This window comes from Pelodiscus sinensis, chromosome 2 (assembly GCF_049634645.1).
Source record: "Pelodiscus sinensis isolate JC-2024 chromosome 2, ASM4963464v1, whole genome shotgun sequence".
NCBI lineage: Eukaryota > Metazoa > Chordata > Testudines > Trionychidae > Pelodiscus > Pelodiscus sinensis.
In genome coordinates this window covers 214,055,311-214,074,410 of record NC_134712.1, presented here as the reverse complement: position 1 = coordinate 214,074,410, position 19,100 = coordinate 214,055,311, and the positions used below count along the sequence as shown (strand labels likewise).

At 45.1% G+C, this 19,100-nt stretch overlaps 1 protein-coding gene across 7 annotated transcripts in view; it reads left to right on the top strand.

The window, feature by feature from the left end:
* The window catches only part of AKAP9 (A-kinase anchoring protein 9), a 179,971-nt gene that overhangs the window by 157,381 nt on the left and 3,490 nt on the right, over positions 1–19,100 (top strand). For all 7 annotated transcript variants that reach the window (XM_075922392.1, XM_075922389.1, XM_075922388.1 and 4 more), the window contains 9 exons: positions 856–1,518; positions 3,062–3,276; positions 4,899–5,007; positions 6,030–6,215; positions 7,260–7,460; positions 7,884–8,116; positions 11,800–11,885; positions 13,721–13,844; positions 15,159–15,298. In XM_075922392.1, the coding sequence (XP_075778507.1) occupies positions 856–1,518; positions 3,062–3,276; positions 4,899–5,007; positions 6,030–6,215; positions 7,260–7,460; positions 7,884–8,116; positions 11,800–11,885; positions 13,721–13,844; positions 15,159–15,298 (1,957 nt within the window). The remainder of the gene's footprint in view (positions 1–855; positions 1,519–3,061; positions 3,277–4,898; positions 5,008–6,029; positions 6,216–7,259; positions 7,461–7,883; positions 8,117–11,799; positions 11,886–13,720; positions 13,845–15,158; positions 15,299–19,100) is intronic.

Genomic DNA, 19,100 nt, shown 5'->3' with positions numbered 1-19,100 from the left:
CCTCCACCCAAAACACCTCATCTCCAGCCCCATTCCAGAGCCCACACTCCCCCACACACACCCCAAATCTCTGCCCCAAATTGAGAGGGTGGGAGAGAGCAAGCAATGGCGAGGGATATGGAATGAGTAGGAGGCAGGACCACAGAGAGAGGTCAGGTCAAGAGTGTTCAGTTTTGTGCACTCAGAAAGTTGGCATCCCTCCTGCCACATCTGCCTAGAATGTTCACTGCACATGCGCGCACACACGCACGCACAGACACATACCGGGCCCACCATATGGCTTCCTAACCTAACTAGCTCCTGCAGCAGAGAATACATTTCCCAGCATCCCTGTTGTCTCTCAATGCACTGGGTATGGCAGAATTCAGCCCTCTGTATTATTTAACATTTGCTTTGTAATCAAAATATCAGGCCAAAATAAGAATCACTTTCATAATGTTTACAAAACCAGTGACAAAGTTTTAGTGATATGACATTTAAAATATTGTAAATCTTAAAAGAAATGTGTCTAAATAAAATGTTCATGTTATCCCTATGGCCCCCTGTTGTGACAAGTAAACAGTTATGCATACCTGACATGAAAATCTGCCTTCACCGTTTAGGAAGTAAAAGTAACTAGCTATATATATAGCCAGGGTTTTCACACTGAAGGGTGTGGTAATCTTAAGAAAACTATAGGCTATTGTAGGCATTGTTTGTCTTAAATTGGTTAAAAATTCATTCTCTCATACATTTAAAAACAAACAAATCTGATTCATGGTGCTAAAGCAAATTGTCTTCATTTAAATACTTAGCAAAATGACATATTTTAAATGCATATAACTGAGCATTTTCTTTTATTTTCTTATGTGAAAGGATTTGAAATTTTCTCTTGAGGATCAAAACCAAAAGAATTTACAATTAAATAGACTTTTGGAACAAGAGAAACAGCTGTCCAATGAACTGCAACAGAAAATTGAATCCCAGGAAGTTCTGAATGCAGCCCAGCTGTCACAAGAACAAGCCCGTAGTTCTGAGCTTCAGGTGCTCCTTGAATCAGAGAAAGTTCGAGTTCTCGAAATGAGTAGTGCCCTGGAAAGGGAGAAAGAACTGTGTGCTCAGCTTCAGCGTGTTGAAGATAAGGGGCAAGATGGCACACCCAGAACTGAAGAGTTACTTAAAGATTTACAAAAACAAATGGATGAAAAACATGACCGTATAGTGGAGCTAGTCAGTGAGATGGAAAGGTATAAACTGGAGTCTGTGCAATTGAAGCAACAGATGGAAAAGGAGAGGCAGATTCAGAAGAAGACAATACAGACAGAACAGGATGCTGCCATATTAGCACAGAAGAAAGTACATGAACTTGAGTCCAAAGTGGAAGATCTTCATGGGCAGCTTGAAGAGAAGAGACAACAGGTTCATAAACTACAACATGAGGCAAGGAAGTTACAGGAAATAATACAGGAGCTACAGAAAAGAGAACAGAAAAGAGAGGAAAAAGATGCTGAAAAAGCAATGTGCCCGAATCTCAATGAGGTACAGTAGCGCTTAGAAGAATGTGTAACACTGAGATGAATTCTAAAGGTGCCACTATGCTCTGAAATCTCTAGTTTGATTAGATGGGCAGTAAAATTGAGAAGCAACGTCATTGGATTCATTTGTCACTTTTAACTCACACTTTGAGAGTCTGTTTGCTAAAGCCTGGCTGCTGGTGCACAGTATGGCTGCCAAAACCATGAACAGGAGCATTAGACCACTCTAATTTTGCCTTCTCCAGAAAGCTCTAGACACACCCCTCCATATATCACATGCAATTGAAATCACTGAGGGAGGTAACTGAGTGGCACCTGGAGAAGTAAGCAAAGCCTGAATGTAGGTCCACATACATATATACATTGTCAAGCAGACCATGCACGAGTCCCAGCACCCCACCTGTTCAACAAATTATTCCTATTCAGTAGGAATACAGTGCCCACCGAAAACACCATTTTTTCATGATGTATGTGGGCAATTTTTTTGGAAGAGGTGTATAACCCCACATAAAATAAAATGTTTGCCCTGTGTTTAGGAGTGTGTGTGGGAAATATCACACATGTTCTAAAAGTGAGGAAGAACGGACAAAATCTCTGTGTTGATGTGACACCAACAGGTGGAACTGAACCTGGGACCTCTGGAGCTCAGTGCATGAGTGTCTATAACTTGAGTGATCAAGCCAGCTAGCTCTTAGTTAAGGCTGTAGAGCAAATGCATTCTTATCTTTCTGTAAGTGGTCTAAGTGTCACTATGTGGGACAACTTAAAAAACAATGAATGGTCCTGCAGCACCTTAGGGTATGTCTGTATTGCAGGCTAAAGTTAACTTAAGCTACGCAAGGTCAGCTATGTTAATTGTGTAGCTGAAGTCAATGTAGCTTAACTCAGCTTTTGGCACTGTATACACAGCAGGAAGTTAACTTCCCTTACTTCTCGTGTAATGAGGGTTACAGAAGTCCGAGTAAGAAGCCCATTATTTCTCAATTATTTTGAAATAATGTGCTTGCTGTTTAGATGCGCACTCTGTTATTTCAAAATAAGCGTGCAGTGTAGACATAGCCTTAAAGACTAACAAAAATGTAGATATCATGAGCTTTCATGGGCACAACCCACTTCTTCAGATGAATAGAGTTTAAGGGATCCAGGTTCCAAATAAATAGCAGAAAAAAAAGGTAGATGGGGACGGAAAGCCCAACCTGTGCTAAATGAGACTAATAGAGTGGGCTGTGAAGCTTTTATAAGTGTCTGATACTTAGCTTTTGATGTCATTTGGGTGTTGAATATAACTGCCTAGCCAGTTCATGGCTTTGTTCAATCCTTGCTTATGTGGGACAGTGAACGACACCCAGGAGGTATGAGGATTACCCTGACACCCACCACATATAACCTCATTCATGTAAACAGGGTTGCACTGGGTATAATTCAGTGTAGAATTTGATACAACATGCACTTAATTGTCTGTAATTTGACCTAGAACTGGTTACATTTTACAGTGTTTTTCCACTGAAATACACGTACCATTTACACTTTTATATATACATATGCAGACTAGTTGGGATACATCCAATGAGAGAACAAGAAATTGGGTTCTACAGCAGAAAATGGAAGGAGCTGAAATGAATGAATCAACCTATCCCACACTGACTGAAGTGAAAGGAGAAGGTGATCTAGGTGATGGAAGTAAAATTCTGGAGACTGTCAGACAGAAGCTCCAAAATGTATCTTCAAAGCTGAAACAGTTGGCACACAAAGCCGCCAGCAGGTTAGATGCATCTTCAGCTACATGTTTTTGCTTGTATAAGTTGTACCTTCCTGGACCAGCACCCTCAGGACCTGACAACCAGTCCTGAACCAGGGAATTTGCCAGACCAGAGGAGGCTCCTGCCCCCTCTGCTGCTGCTAGCTGAAGAGCCCTTCCCAACTCTCCCCACTGGCTACAGGGCTCCACAGCCACCCTGCCTCCTCCCCAGAGCACCCCCACCAATCCCACGCTTGGTCAATGCCAGCCGCTCTGATGCTACCAGCTGTGGGGCTGCATCACTGGTCCCTGCCATGGGGCTCCATGGCCATCCTACCTCTTCCTCTGAGTGTTCCTTCCATCCTGGTCCTCCATCTCTGTCCCCTGGTCCTCTGCCTCCGTCCCCTGGTCCTCCGCCTCCGTCCCCTGGTCCTCCCCCTCTATCCCTGGACTTGAGTGCCACAAATGGTGGTCCAGGAGCTAGGTCCAGGAGCTAGGAGGGGGTGGGGGAGGAGTTGCTGAATGTGGGGCCCAGATTTTCCCTGTTAGTGCTCCAGCCCAGAATCAGCCACTGGGATTGCAAACCAGAGATGTTGCGGATGATGGAAGTCCAAACTATAGAGGTCCAACCAGTAGCAGAGAACTAATTGTAATATCTTGACACTTGAATCAGAATTTCATTCTTGTGCTAATCTAGTTGTTTGTGGTGTAACTTTAGGCAAATTACACCAGCACGAAACTGGATCCCAAAGTAGTGAATACAGCCCTAAATATTAACAATTCTTGTAATCTATTATTAATTCAGGCAAAAAAAGTTGGCTTTTTGTGCAGGGATGGGGGGAAAGTTACTTGAGCTTGATGTACATGGAAAACCCCTACAAGAATTTAGTAATTATTTTATTCAGTAATGCTTTGAACAGTAATATAATGAAAAAAGGCTTGGCATAGATCCTGTAAATAGTGAATTATAAATTGTGCAAAATACTCATTCAGATTGACATTCTGCACCTTCTTTTATTGGCTGCTACCATGTAAAAGGGAACTTAATTTCTGCCACTTGCTTCGTGAAAGCCCAGTGTGAATCAGTTTTTGATTCTGTTGTTACACTGACTTAACAGAAATTAATGTGAAGTGCAATACTTTGAACATATTCTGTGCTTCTGAAAATGTCTCAAATACAATTGGTCACAATGGTTTAAGAATTTAGTCCAAAAGCCCAAATGTTTTCAGCGCTGTGAAACTCCCCTTCCAAACAACAGTAGCTGCTTAGTGCCAAGTACGCTTTAAACTCTGGCCAGTTTAAGTTAGATGCTTAAATGGGAACCCTTTGGAATCTGGCCATTTTTCAGGTAAAGACACTCCTAGTCCAAAGGAGTTTGATAACATTCCATAGGGCATGTATTTATGATAAGTGTCTACAGAAAAACAAATACATTGTTTGCTAAAAAAGTTCAAGAACCAGAAAAATACAGTTATACTTTGTGCAAATTGGATTCATCATAGCGATGTCTCCTTTTGAAATTACAATCACTTTCCTTATTCCTTCAGAAATGCAGAAATCTAGTGCTTTATAAAACTGAGTACTTCACCTTAGTTATGTTGTATTATGCTGCATACACTATAAATACTTGCTATTTTCATTTCAGGTTACAGTTTGAAACAGCAGATGATGACAACTTTATTGGGGTACAGAACAATATTGAAGATGCTCTTTTATTGTTGGGAACATTACCTGGATTGTCCCAGTTAGAAGAGGTAAGAACATATAATCACTTTTGGTAAACTTATTCAGTGAAAAATCAACTCTAGACTCTGCTTATTTAACATAGACAAAGAGTGCTGTAAATCCTTTCCTTTTTACCTATTTTGACAGGGAGTTACAATTTGACGTATATTTCACATTTCCTAGCATTTTCTTTAGGAAAAATACTCAAAATTACTTAAAGTAACTTATATAGCAGCAAGCTACTGTAGAAAAACTCTAGTCATTATTTCTTGGGTGTGAACAATCGGTGTTTAATATTTACTATATCAGGCTGTTACGACACATAAACTATGTTGTCTTTACCAAGAGAAATGTGTCAGGAAAGCATGCATGTGATTTGTGAATGTTCAAACCATGAAATGAGGCAGGCTGGCACAAAGAACAATAACTGGGCAATATTTGGTTCTTTACCAGCTCTGTCAGTGATGGGGGGAGGGTGCACAAAGGGGGCAGTTGCTATTCAAAAGTGCCTGAGGTTCATGACTGCTGCCACCTCTATTCCAGTGGCAGCTGGAACCCTGGGCTCTTTAAATCTCCACCAGAGCACCGCATTCCATGCTCCAGATGACTCTGAGAGCTGGCGAAGAGGAGGTCCTTCCAGGAGTTTGGAGCTCCTCCACCTTGCCCAGGGGCCTGGCAAGTCTGTTAGCCCCCATTCTTGACTGAGTTCAACCATAAAGCCAACATCGGTGTGAAGCATCTATTTTAAAAATAGCTCAGAATTACTGCTCTTTGAATTTTTAGAAATAAACGTGAACATAATACAAATAAACATTTCACATTATTATAATTAAATTAGTTTGTGTTGAAATGTTCTGGTATAATATGCAGTGTGTAACATACAATAAAAAGTCACTGTACCTGTGTATTAACTCACCTATTGTTTAGATTAATAATATACTTTTTAGATTTTTCAAAGTAACAAAGCACTGCTGTCATCCTCAAAAAATGTAATCTATAATAGGGTAGGCATCATAGCAATTTGATTTCATGCAAGATTTTTTCTTTCTAGGTGAAGTTAGTGTTGCCCCCTGGGATCCCCTCTAGCTCACTAACTGAAGGACTGTTGAGACAAAATGCAGAACTGTTAGGGCTTGTCAGCAGACTAAGTGAGGAAAAGAACAATATGAGGAATGGGGTCATGAAACTGGAAGAGGAACTCAGAAGATACCGACAGAGAGGACCTTGTGGAGACAATGTATGTATCTTCTTTAGGCATTACCATAAACAAATGTTTATAAATTCAAAAGTACCTCCCTGTTTTCACATCTGAAAAGTGAAAACATGGGACAGGACTGGGGATGTAATAGTGTAGTCAATTAACCGATAAGCAAAAAGCGTATAGGTTAAAGCTATACACTACACGCATTTCCCTCTCCCTGCCAGTACATTTTTAACAGGTTGGCCAGCAGCCCGGCTCAGTTCTGGCTTACAATGGATCTGGGACCTACCGCTGCTGCAGCTCTGCATTTAAAGTGTATTAGGAGCAGAGCGGGCAGGCAATCCGGCTCAGTCCTGGCTCACACTGGGTCTGGGATTTACCCCCGTTTCAGCTCTGCATTTCAAGTGTATTAACAGCCAGGCAGGCAGGCTCAGTTCTGGCTTGCACCGGGTCATGAGGTTACTCAACTATTCAGTTAATGGATATTTAACATCCCTAGGCAGGACATACAAAAGTCCTTTTCTGTACTCAGTGGGCTGGCAGTCTAAGAGGAGGGGATGAGGAGTGATCAATTTTTTTCTACCTTTTTTTCCCTTCTTCTTACTTCCCCCACCTCCACTCCCAGCAAGAAGATGTGAATTGTTGCTTTTCCTGCCCTCTAACTGTCTGTGATTAGGGTGCTACGGTAAGCTCTCTTTTCCCCATAGAGAGGCACTTCGTATTTTCATCCACCTTTGCACAGTTCACTGCCATTTCTCCTGTTAGTCCCTTATAGCTCTTCAGCTGGGTTATATCCCATCATCCACCTTAGGAGCTAACAGATTCAAGGTGTTTAAGACTATAAAGCTACTATAAACCAGCTGTTTGTGCTTGTTCTTGGGACAAATGCAATGAGTATACTTTTCCTTGGAAGCTAATACCATCATCTCACAGTGCTCCCGGTTCCCTATTATCTTAAAGTGTGAGAGCCCAAGATTCTCCTCAGACCACTCTAGTAACGTGATGAGCACACTACAGAATCAATGGAAAAAATGACATAAGAAAATGTGTTGTTAAAAATAGGGTTTGGTCCCTCTCCAGTCTTCTAGATGCTCACTGGACGATGGAGCTAATATCGATACACTCAGTGCCTCTGAGAGAGAGATTTGGAACAGAGAAAAGCTGTTGCTACAGAAATCTTTGAAACAAGCTGATGCAGAGCTGTCCAAACTGAGAGCAGAACTAAGGAGTGAAGCTTTCCTGAGAGATTTGGGATCAAATTCTGAAAACGCTGTTTTAAAGGTAAGAAGTTTGTAACTAACTGCACTGTTTGAGCACAGTGGGCTGCCTTGTTTAGAATTGAGCATATTTTTCATTGCCTTTACCATTGTTCTCATCAGACTAACTGGGGAACATCATTATGATTCAGTTTTAAGAGGATTGGTCTTAGAGACACAGAACTCCATTATAACTTGCCATGGGGCAAGACACACAAATACACCTGCCCCTCTTCTGTAAGTTACGTATTTTATTGCGTCTCAAAGCAGCCCTGCATTATGGAGCTGGTATTCAAAGACCATTAGCATTTAGTGCAGGCTCCTCCATGGCAACAAAAGGTGAATAATCACAGATTAACTTTAGCAGTAATGATGTCAAAATTCTTGGAATTGTAACAGTCCTCTGAATGCTTTACTTACTGTGCTCTCTTTGTTTCTTGTCATCTAGATAATTTATGGAAAATTCCTGAGAGCAGAGAGCTTTCGGAAAGCTCTCATATATCAGAAAAAATACTTACTGCTCTTAGTAGGTGGATTCCAGGAATGTGAAGAAGCCACCCTGGCCCTCATTGCAAGAATGGGTGGGCAGCCTTCATATGCCGACCTAGAAATTATTACACATCGTTCAAAGGGTTTTACCAGATTTCGCTCTCTGGTCAGAGTGTCCATTGCAATTTCAAGGTAAATCACAGAAAGTTACAGATTAACCGAACGTGAACATGCAGTTTAGCATATGATTTATTTAGGTCCTAATTATTTGCATTATTGCAAAAATTACAGATCCCACAATATTGGCCCGGGAGGTTTTTTGCCTTCCTCTGTAGCATGGGGCACAGGTCACTAGCCGAAGGATTCTCTGCATCTTGGGGTCTTTGAACCATCGTTTCAAGGACTTTAATATCTGAGATATAGGTGAGAGGATTATTCTAGCAGTGGGTGGGTGAGATTCTGTGGCCTGCATTGTGCAGGGGGTCAGACTAGATGATCAGAATGGTCCCTTCTGACCTTAAAGTCTATGAGTCTATAATATTAGCTTCTACTGCAATTTTGATGCTAAATTCAGATTTATAACCCCAATCCCTCCCTTGTGCCTGGGGCCCCATCCCTCACCTCCCACCCACTTTTGCCCCCCTCCACTTACCCCTTCTCTCTTGTAGGAGCCCAAAGCACCTCCACCACAGCCCCGACACCAGCATGCCAGGTGGCACAGCCTCTGCACTGGGTAACACAGCTGCAGCACCCCTCCCCCCCCAGTCCTGATGCTCTGAGCAGCCAGACATACTCTCAGTCCTGGTGCTCTGAGCAGCATGGCTGCAGCGCCCCCAACCAAGGTTCCCTCTAAGCAGCATGGTAGCACATCCCCTCCCTACCACTGCTCTGTCCTCAGCAGGCAGCTGCTGCTGTCCCTGAGAGAGAATTACCTCTCCCCCAGCCAGGCAGCTCTGTGGGCAGAGCCCTGAGCCCCTGGCTGGTCAGAGTTCATTAAGCAGCTGCTTAATTAAGCAATCACACAGCTTAGAGCTGTGGTCAACAACCGGTCGATCGCGAGGCCTCAACCAGTCGATTGCGAGGCATTCGGTGCCCCCCCACCCTCCCTCCCTTTTCCCCCCCACCTGAGAAGCCCCCTACCTACCTAGTGCCAGCTTCCCGCGGGGTAGACAGAAGTCCTGCCTCCAGCTTCGCGCCACTTCCGGGGGTTCCGGAAGTGCCCTGGCTGCTCCCCTCCCACAGCTCTGTGGCGTGCTGGGCATGCTGCAGGAGGGGGCATCGGCCCTGGAGGAAGAGTGTGGCGGCTTTCCTGAGCCGCAGGAGGGGTGAGTCGAGTGCAGGGTTTTCCCTGTGCCGCGGGGGTTGGCCCCGGGGCAGGCGCCCGCGGGGGTTGGCCCCGGGGCAGGCGCACACAGGGGTTTGGCTGCACCACAGGAGGGGGGTTTGTCCCCAGGGCAGGCATACACGGGGGTTTGGCTGTGCCGCGTGAGGGGGGTTTGGCCCCGGGGCAGGCATGCACGGGAGTTAGGCTGCGCCACTGGCTTCCCTCGGGGGAGGAGGGCAGAGAATCCTGCGAGGAGGCAGGTGCAGGAGACTCTCTGCGCCCACTGTCTCCCTGTTCCCTCTCCCCAGCCTCCTCTCCCCACTCTCCTGTTCCCTCTCCCTAGCCTCAGAAACCTGTTCCCAGTGGCATTCTGTCCTCAGCTGTAGAACTCTGGCCCTTCTCAGAAATAAAGACAATGCAGAAACTTTGTGTGTTTGACACAGTATTTTATTTAAAAATGAAGCCTGGCCAACAAGCCCCCATCTGGCCACAGCATCAGAACACTCCTGCACTCCTCTTTTCCCCAGACCCTACATGTGAGCCTATCATACACTGGAACCCCTGCCCTTGGCCCCTCACATACCCCAACCCAAATGCCTGAACTCTCACATCCACAAGCCTGTGGCTTGCTTAGTACCCCAACCCTACATCTGACCCCAACATTGCCAAGCCTGGAGCCCCTTCCCCGAGCTAGCGTTCCCTTCTCCACCTCCTCCTGCATCCAGATTTCCTCCCAGAGCTTGCACCTCTCACACCTTCCCACACCCAAATCCCTCATTCCCACCCCGGAGCCTACACATCCTGTCTCAACCCAGAGAGGGTATGGCTAGACTACAGGAGCTTTTCAGGATTCTGGAGATATCCCAGAAAAACTCTTCTGCATCCAGGGATGCGTTTGTTCTTCCACTTCTTTTAGTGGAAGAGCAAACATGATCTTTCGGTCACTCCTATATTCCACTTTCCATGAGGAATAACGGGGGTTCCAAAAGAAGGGGTTTTTCTGACATTTGGTCCAATCTAGGCAGGCCAAATGTTGGAAAAACTTCTTCCTATAGAAGAATTGGAAAAAAAGCAGCAGTATAAGGGTTGGGGATAGCAAGTGATGGAGAGGAGGAGAATAGAGAGGGTGGGGCTTCAAGGAAGGGGCAGGGTGGTAAATCGTGGCTTCTTCTGTCATTTAAAAAGTGATCTTAGGTGTAAAAAGGTTGGAGACCACTGGCTTAGAGGGAACCTTGCCCACAGCCCAAGGGCTCTGGGCAGCTAGTTCTGAGCACCAGACAGACAGCGCAGCCCAGTGCCAGCTTCCCCAGATCCCTAAAGGGACAGGCGAGCCAGCCTCAGCCTGCCTGGCCCAGCCAAGGCAGACCACTGGCTGGGTCCTTTCCTGTGGGTAGAGTGCAGTGGGGCCATAAGGGCTGTTTGGAGAGGCACAGCCTTCCCCTGCCTAAAGTACTCCCTTTTCCAAGTTACCACAATTAATAAAGGTCCATTATTCCTTTTCCATGATTCAGCCACAACTATTTGACATTCATCCTACAATTCACAGAGGGTCTTCTATTTTATCAAATTAAATATGTAGTGTAATCCAGCATTATTTGTGATGCACTCTAAATTATAAATTGTTGTAGCCATGAATATATGCACCTTAAACAGAAGGCAGAATTACACTGAGCACTGGTAAGGTAGAGCCCTGGTAATGCAAGCTATTTAAGACATTCTGCAGCACCACTGTAAATCAAAGCAGACTTGGCTCTGTGTTGGAATCCAGTCACATCAGAATTTATGAGCTATGATGATAAGCTTTAAAGATTACTAATGAATCCCTGGTGACGTCTCCAGAGTATGTATTTTATAAATGTATCATTGTTTCTTTTCTGTGATCTACTGTTCTTTAAAAGTAAAAATCTCTTAAAACACAGGCATTGTAATCCATACAATGGAATTGTGTCTAAGAAATCAAATTGCTAAAATTAAGCTTTTTGGATATAATGAACAGAGGATGTTGTGTGGATAAGCAGTAAATATTGCGGCTACATCTGCTTTTTAAATTCTTTGTGAGGCCTCAATCCTGAAAATACATGCATGCTTTAGGCACATGAATAGTCCCCCAAACTTGTATTATTCACATGCCTCACATTAAGTATGAGTGAAAGTGTTTGCAAGATCACTAGTCACTGCAGCTCTTCCTTTAGAATATACCACTGCTATCATGGACCTTTTTTCTGCACTGGGACTGAACTTTTTGCAGTTATTTGCTGTGACTTATATTTTAAGATGTTAATGCTAAATAATGTAGACATCTAGAACAAATGCAACATTTCACTGACATCATTAGAATTGTATGGGTACAACTGCAGGTAGAATATGGCCCATACCTTTTCTTAGGTAAATTGTATTTGTTAAATACAGGTTCTTTAGGCTTTAAAAGTCTATTTTCATACTTAGTTGGCTGCTGTGTGGACTATTGTACCCCCTAGAAAATTATAAGCTTGATATTAAAAAAAGTAAATATTTGTCTGACTCAAAATATTTGTCTTTATTCTAAATACAGAATGAAGTTCCTGGTTCGTCGGTGGCACCGAGTTACCAGTTCTAATTTAATAAGTGTCAACAGAGATGGCTTTAGTCAGAACACAGGTAAATCACTGACTGGCAATGTTTGAAGAAGCACCATCTATGAATTACACAAATGCTGAGTAAACATTTTAGGTCAACCTCCCTATTCTGGAAGCAGTAGGTTGCTCCTTCCCCGTCATTTCATTAGCTAGCCCTGTTTCTCTCACGTTTCTGGTCACCCCTTCAGCAGTCCACTGCATTCCACTGAGCACAGACGTTCGGCTGAACACTCTTGTATCTTTCTTCTTGTCAGATGCAAATCAGTGTCGTTTTTTTAAAACATTGCAGCTTCCTCTTAGGCAAAAGGCAGCCTGTGAAAGGTGAGATTTTTCTGTGTCTGCTGCAGTGTTCTCTGATATCAGAGAGCCTTCCCCCATCTCTGAGAAGGGTGAAATAAGTCATCAGAATGGAGAGGAGACCCTCCACTCTCAACAGCTAACTCTAGCAACTACTAAACTCCTCTCTCTAAAACTAATGGTAAGACTACAATTCAGCTGAAAGCTAAGAAAATGAAGAGAACTTGCAAAGCAAGAACCACAGGTTCAATGCCCATTGTTGGCAGTAAGAAGAAACTGAGGAGATACCAAGTTCGCGAGGCATATATTGAGTGCCATGGAGGTGTCTCTCCAGGAGATTCCACAGCAACAGGTGATGCTAAGGGAAAAAATTTCTGATGACTGTGCATGCTGCAGGCACGCGCACCTAACTGGAATCAGTATGAGCCATCACTCAAAGATTTATAGTTCTAAATTAATCAATGCAACTCAGGCAAGTGGCAGGTTTACGTGAAGGTTACTTCTAGGCAGAATACAGTAGCTCCAGTCCATGGAGAAGAGAAGAAAATCTAACTTTGCTGACTAAAAACTGTTTTTCTGCAAAAAAGGCTCCCAGTCCTGGTTGTGTATCTCCACCCAATATTCATGGTTAATTTGTACAGATAAAGTAACTATTTTTGAGAGTGCCTCAAAGGAAGTTTTGAATGGATCTTAGTAACACCAAGATCCTGAGAAGTGGAAAGTTGCAACTACTATACCTGAATGCAATGGAGGGGAAGTAACCTATATCCATGTACTGGGAAGGCTTTTGGTAGAACATAACATTTTCATTTTACAAAAATTATTTGTGCTAAATGGAAGAGCTGTTACAGCTGTTTGAGTCTTCCTTTGAGAAGTTTAAGATGAGTCGTTTGTGGGTACACATGTATTTATTTCTGAACTATTCTGTGGCCTAGTTTCAGATTAGGTGTCAAAACAGATGATTGAACAGTGGCAATTGGTTTTATTATCTGGTTTGCTGCAGTGCCTAGGCGCCCCAGTGAGGGACAAAGGTTCTGTACAAACACAGAACTAAAAGATCAGAGGGGTAGCCGTGTTAGTCTGAATCTGCAAAAGCGACGAGAAGTCCTGTGGCACCTTATAGACTAACTGAAGTGTAGGACCATAAGCTTTTGTGGACAAAGACCCACTTCGTCAGATGCATGGCTATGCATCTGACAAAGTGGGTCTTTGCCCATGAAAGCTTATGCTCCTAAACTTCAGTTAGTCTATAAGGTGCCACAGGACTCCTCGTCGCTAGAACTAAAAGACAGTCCCTTCCCCAAAAGAGCTTACACTCTGATTGCAACACAAGGGACAACAGATTGTTGTAGACATAGGAAGAAATACAAGTAACCAGTGAGACAATATTGGTCAGCATGGTAGGCAATGCTAGCTGCACTTTAGCTGTTTTTTTTTTTTTTTTAAATCTCACTTCACCAGATATAAAACAAAGAGTGCACCTGAGAGATCTGTCCGTATACAAAATGTCTGATTTTTACAAGTTTATATTTTTATAACTAACACTTGTAGTTATTTTAGGTAATGAGCTAAGGCCCGATTCATTAGCTGGTGGTCTGGAGCTCTATGGAGAACACAGACATTCTTCTGATAGATCCAGATCAGATCTAGAGTCTCTCAGATCTCCTGTAAATTCTCAACATAGGTAAGTTTGTTAAATAATTATTCATTTGAAAAGTTTATTTCTGTAGTTAACATGAATGCATGTTAGGAGTGTGGAAATTCCATGTTTTGATGCATTTTATACTATGTATTTTCTGTTCAAGGCCTAACCTTGCAGTTTCCATCCTTACGATGTTTTTCAGAAGCCATCAAGTGTCCATACATAAGCCAAAGGCTTTGCTTCAAAATTATGTAAATGCTTCTAACTTTTCATGCAAGCGTTCATCTGGCCAGTCAGAGTATTACCACTGAGACACTGCAGTGAAATCTTAGCACTGTTGAAGTCATTGGAGCCAGTATTTCTCCCCAGAGGGAAGATATTTCAAAGTAACTGGAGGCCTTTCTTGACATCAGATAGAGTTGTGGATCCTAAGCACTTCCAAAAATCAGGCTTCAGCAGTTCTCTGGGATGTATTTTCACCTAGTGCAATGGACACATCCTCTCCCCCTACAGTACAACTAGACTCCTGTCATTTGTAATCTCATAGCCTATGGAAACTACAGCAGTTGGTTACATGGAAAAGTATTTGACCTAGTTTTAGTTTTCTGTATAGACACTGGAAACTACAAAGAACTAAAACCATATAGAACTACTTCAACATGCTGCTTTTTCTTAGAAGAAATTTTTATATAAAGGTACTTGAAAGTACTGCTACTTCTGCGTGTTTAATGCAGGCTCAATAAGAGTCTCACTTGTGCCTTTTGCCTCAGAAAAATGCCACAGGAATCTTGGGAGAAGCAGGGACGTTAAGCATCTGAGGGTACATCTTCACTAAAGAAAAAACACCCACAGCCACAAGTCTCAGAGCCCAGCTCCAAAGACTCCAACTCACAGGGCTTGCACTACAGCACTAAATATAACAATGTCAGCATTCCCGCTCAGCTTCTAGAACACACGCACCTTGGCCAGATTTCAGAGCCCAACCAGGAACATTGATACTGCTGTTTTTAGCACCAGGCTCTGAGTCCCTAGACTGGCCTCTGCAACTAACTCACATGGGTCTTTTTTGTAGTGTAGATGTATCTTGAGGGGGAGGGGAAGTCAGATTGGGTGGTGTTTGGAGGGGGTAGAGAGTGAGTTAGGTGGTCGAAAAGATGGAGTGTGCTGAAGAAAACGGGGAGTCCGGATGAGGGTCAGCAAAGTGCCTTCAGTAGATAACTGTGATTTTTCTAAAATTCAGTGCATCTATATACTTAATATTGGTAACACTGCTGCTACATTCTCCTTTGGAAACTGTATTCCAGAACAGTAACTTCAATTTCTGAAACCTACATCTCATTATTTGTCTTTCACTAGGTACCACGGCACCCATGCTGATTTAAGCCCAGCTTCCCTTGCATGTCCTCAGCTGCATAATTATGATCCTGATAGAGCTTTAACAGACTATATCAATCGACTGGAGGCACTACAGAGGCGACTTGGAAGCGTGCAGTCAGGTAAATATCAAACTTTCCTCTTCTTCGAATGCTTGCTCATGTCCATTCTGGTTGGGTTAGGTTAGGTGCACGTGCCATGTGCACGGACTCCGGAGCTTTTTCCCTTAGCAGTACCCATTGGGCCAGCCAGGGAGCCAAGTATACTGGTGCGTATATTCCCCTGCTGGTCCTCCACCCCTTCAATTCCTTTTTATCGCCTGTGACAGTAGCTGGAGCGCTCATCTCATTGTGTTCTTCCCTGAGTGTTAGCTAGCTTGTAGATAGTAATTGTTTATAGTTGTAAATAATGAAGGTCGTGTTTGTTAGAGAAGTTTTTCTCTCTCCACTTATCTCCCTATTGCGGAGGTAATGCCAGGGCCACACAGCTGCACCGTGTGTAAAGTATTTGAAGCTGATGCCCTGTGGTGATCCTCGCGACGCTTGTCTGAAGTGTCTGGGGGAAGGGCACCGCACTGATAGCTGCCCTATCTGTAGGAACTTCAAACCAAGGGCAAAGCAGGAACGTGATTCCTGCTTGAAGCTCCTCTTAATGGAGTCGGCTTTACAACTGCCAGTGCCGGAAGCGGCACCGGGTGCTCACAGCGCACCGGCATCCATTAGAGAGGTATCGGGGGCACCGAGGCAAATGGTGCCAGTGAGACCAACAACATCAAGGCACCAATCCTAATTGCTGGTGCATTTGAAGAAGTACAGGGGAAGGTCACCGGCACGACATGGCCTGCAGGTGCACCACAAGGATTAACACCAGGCTGAGACCTCCCAACATGACATTCCCAAGACACGTAAACGGCACTGGTTGAGCACGAAGCATACAGGAGGCCTCACGTCTGAAACTGAGATCGAGGAGATCCTCCAACCACTGATGCCGAAGGCCTTCGATGTTGAACGGGAGCTAATAGAGCATCAGGACTGACACAGGCTGGGGAGGACAGTTGGCAGTCCCCCTTACAGGTACCAGAAACAACCGTGCCATCTGAGCAGCCACGGGTAACCCCGAGCTCATTACCGACACCAATGTTGGGCCCAATTTCAACTCCCCTTATGGTGCCACACCTTCCTACAGCAATGGCTATGGTATCAGGCCCTAGGGTACCGACACTAGCGGTACCAGCATCTGTGGTACAGACTCTGGCCCTGATAGCGGCACCAACCCTTCCACCAATACCAGCACCTGTGCCATGTATAACACTGGCACCGCAGATGATATCGGCATTGCAGATGGTACTACCGGTGTACCTCTTGCCGACACTTCAACCAGTACCGCCCTTACCAGCACCGGGAGCTGCTCCTACTTGGGCACCGATGGCGGGCCTGTTGACTGCAGCACCAATGATGGTGGGGATGTCAGGGCCCACAACCCAACAGACGTTCGCCCATGAACTGCCAACGATGCTGCCCCCAGCACCGCCACAACGGGCCAATACCACATCCTAAGGGGAAGCCTGCAGCGATGGCAAGGCACACGTCTTCCCACTGTTCCCTGGCACAGTCTTTGGCATCGTCATGGTCGGCTTCCGAATACTCATCGGAGTCGGAAACGGAGTCAGTGCACTCAGAAGGGTCTTCAGCGGGGTCAAGATCTCAACACCGATACCAGTCACCCTACTGGTCACGCCATTACAGTTCGATGCCTTCCCAGCCCCACTTGCAACAGTGGCCACCGCAACAATAGCCCTTCTGGACCCTTGGGCATACCACCAAGCCCAGAGGCCACCACAAGCTAAGTACTCATCAGTGACCTCCCACTCCAGGGGTACTCCTTCTGCCACCCCCCTAACCAGGCCGCCAGCTTTGGACATGGTCCCTCAGCGCTAGGGTGAGGTGGCTGGACTGGCTGTATGCCAACAGATGGCTCCTCCAGCCCCACCACCAACAGCAGTAGAGCCCCAGCAGGTGCTCCCCCCTCAAGGGGAATCCTCGTCATCCTCACCGGACGAGGCCCTGGCTGATCCAGCGCCTTCAATGCCAGTTATGGATGCTAGGGTACACCAAGATCTACTTCGTCGACAGGCGACGAACTTGAAGGTGCAGGTGGAGGAGGTAACAAAGGACCTGGACCCTATGGTAGACATCTTGACAGCAGATACTCTGGCCAAGGTGGCATTACTGCTGAATAAGACAGTGTCCAGGTTGGCAAAGACATTACGTCATGGGGAGGTGATATTTTGTACCTCAGTCGGAACACGAACATCTCTACTACCACCCAGTCCCGGGCTCGTTGGTGGTCCAAGCAGCAGGGCAGAAGAAGAGACAGGGTCCTCCAGGACCCAAGCCTAAGAGACGGGAGCCCAAAAAGCTTGACTTGTTGGGCAGAAAGGCCTACACAATGGGGAGGCTTCTGCTGCATATAGCCAATCTGACTCACACTTACATAGCCTCAAAGAATCTAGGGCTACCCTCAAATCTCTGAGGATCCACACCCCGGCTCCACAACGTAGGCCCTTGCCAACTAGGACTTCCCAGAGACCATTCCAACAGACCTTTAAATCTGATCAAGGTAGAAGGAGAGGGTGAAATTTCAACAACAATATGAACAGGAATAGACGTAGAAGATCAAGATCAGATCCAGAAAGAGGATCCACCCAGACCCTAACCAGCAGCCTAAGGCATCCTTTTGAAGGTACACTCAAGGACTGCGTCCCAGCCTCCACTTTAATTCTACTCTTTGGGTTCCGGCTCTCCCATTTCTCCCAGGCCTGGCACAAAATTACTTCGGATTGCTGGTGCTAGACCTGGTAGAAAAGGGATGTATCATCCCTTTCCTGTCCCACCCACATATACCCCCCCATCCCTCTTCAGGGACCCCTCTCACACAATTCTCCTAGAGAAAGAGGTGTCAGCCTAACTGGCATTGGGGGCTGTAGAGTTTCTGGGCAAGGGGTTCTACTCAAGATATTTCCTAATTCCAAAATACAAGGGGGGGGGAGCTTCGCCCCATTCTAGATCTAAGGAATCTGAACTCCTTTGTGAGGAACGTTAGGTTCAGAATGGTGACCCTAGCCTCTATCATCCTATCCCTAGAAAAAGAAGGCTGGTACGCTGCCCTTGACTTGAAGGACACATATTTCCACATTTCTATTATATTGGCTCACAGGAAATTTCTTCAATTCCTGGGTGGCGACAGTCACTTTCAGTTCACGGTCCTACCCTTTGATCTCTCTACCACCCCGAGTGTATTCACCAAATGCATGGTGGCTGTGGCTGCATTCCTCTGGCATCACAGAATTCAAGTCTTCCCCTGTCTAAACGATTGGCTGATCAGGGGATCATCCAAGGGTCAGGTCATGGCTCACATAGAATTTATAAAGGACCTATTTGACAAGCTTGGTCTCCTCATAAATGAGAAGAAATCCACGCTTACCCCCACACAAAAGTTGGCCTTCATCGGGGTGCACTTGGATGCCACAATAGCGAGGGAGTCCCTCCCAAGAGCCAGGTTCATGACCATCAGAGCATCACCGCTCACAACAGCCCACACCTGTATGAGACTTTTGGGCCATATGGCAACATGTACCTGCGTGGTCCAGCATTCCAGACTACATTTACAGCACCTCCAAGAGTGGCTAACCTCAGCACACTCGACCCGTGTGCCCTTGGACGAGCTCCTTATGATTCCAGAAGCTGTTCTCCATTCGCTAAATTGGTGGCTCCAGGAAGACGTGGTGTGTTATGGAGTTCTGTTCACCAGGCAGATCCCATCAGCACGACTAGTAATGGATGCATCGGATGCTGGATGGGGAGCCCATCTAGCAAACCTCAGGACCCAAGGTATGTATGTGGTCACCAAGCAAATACTGGTTAC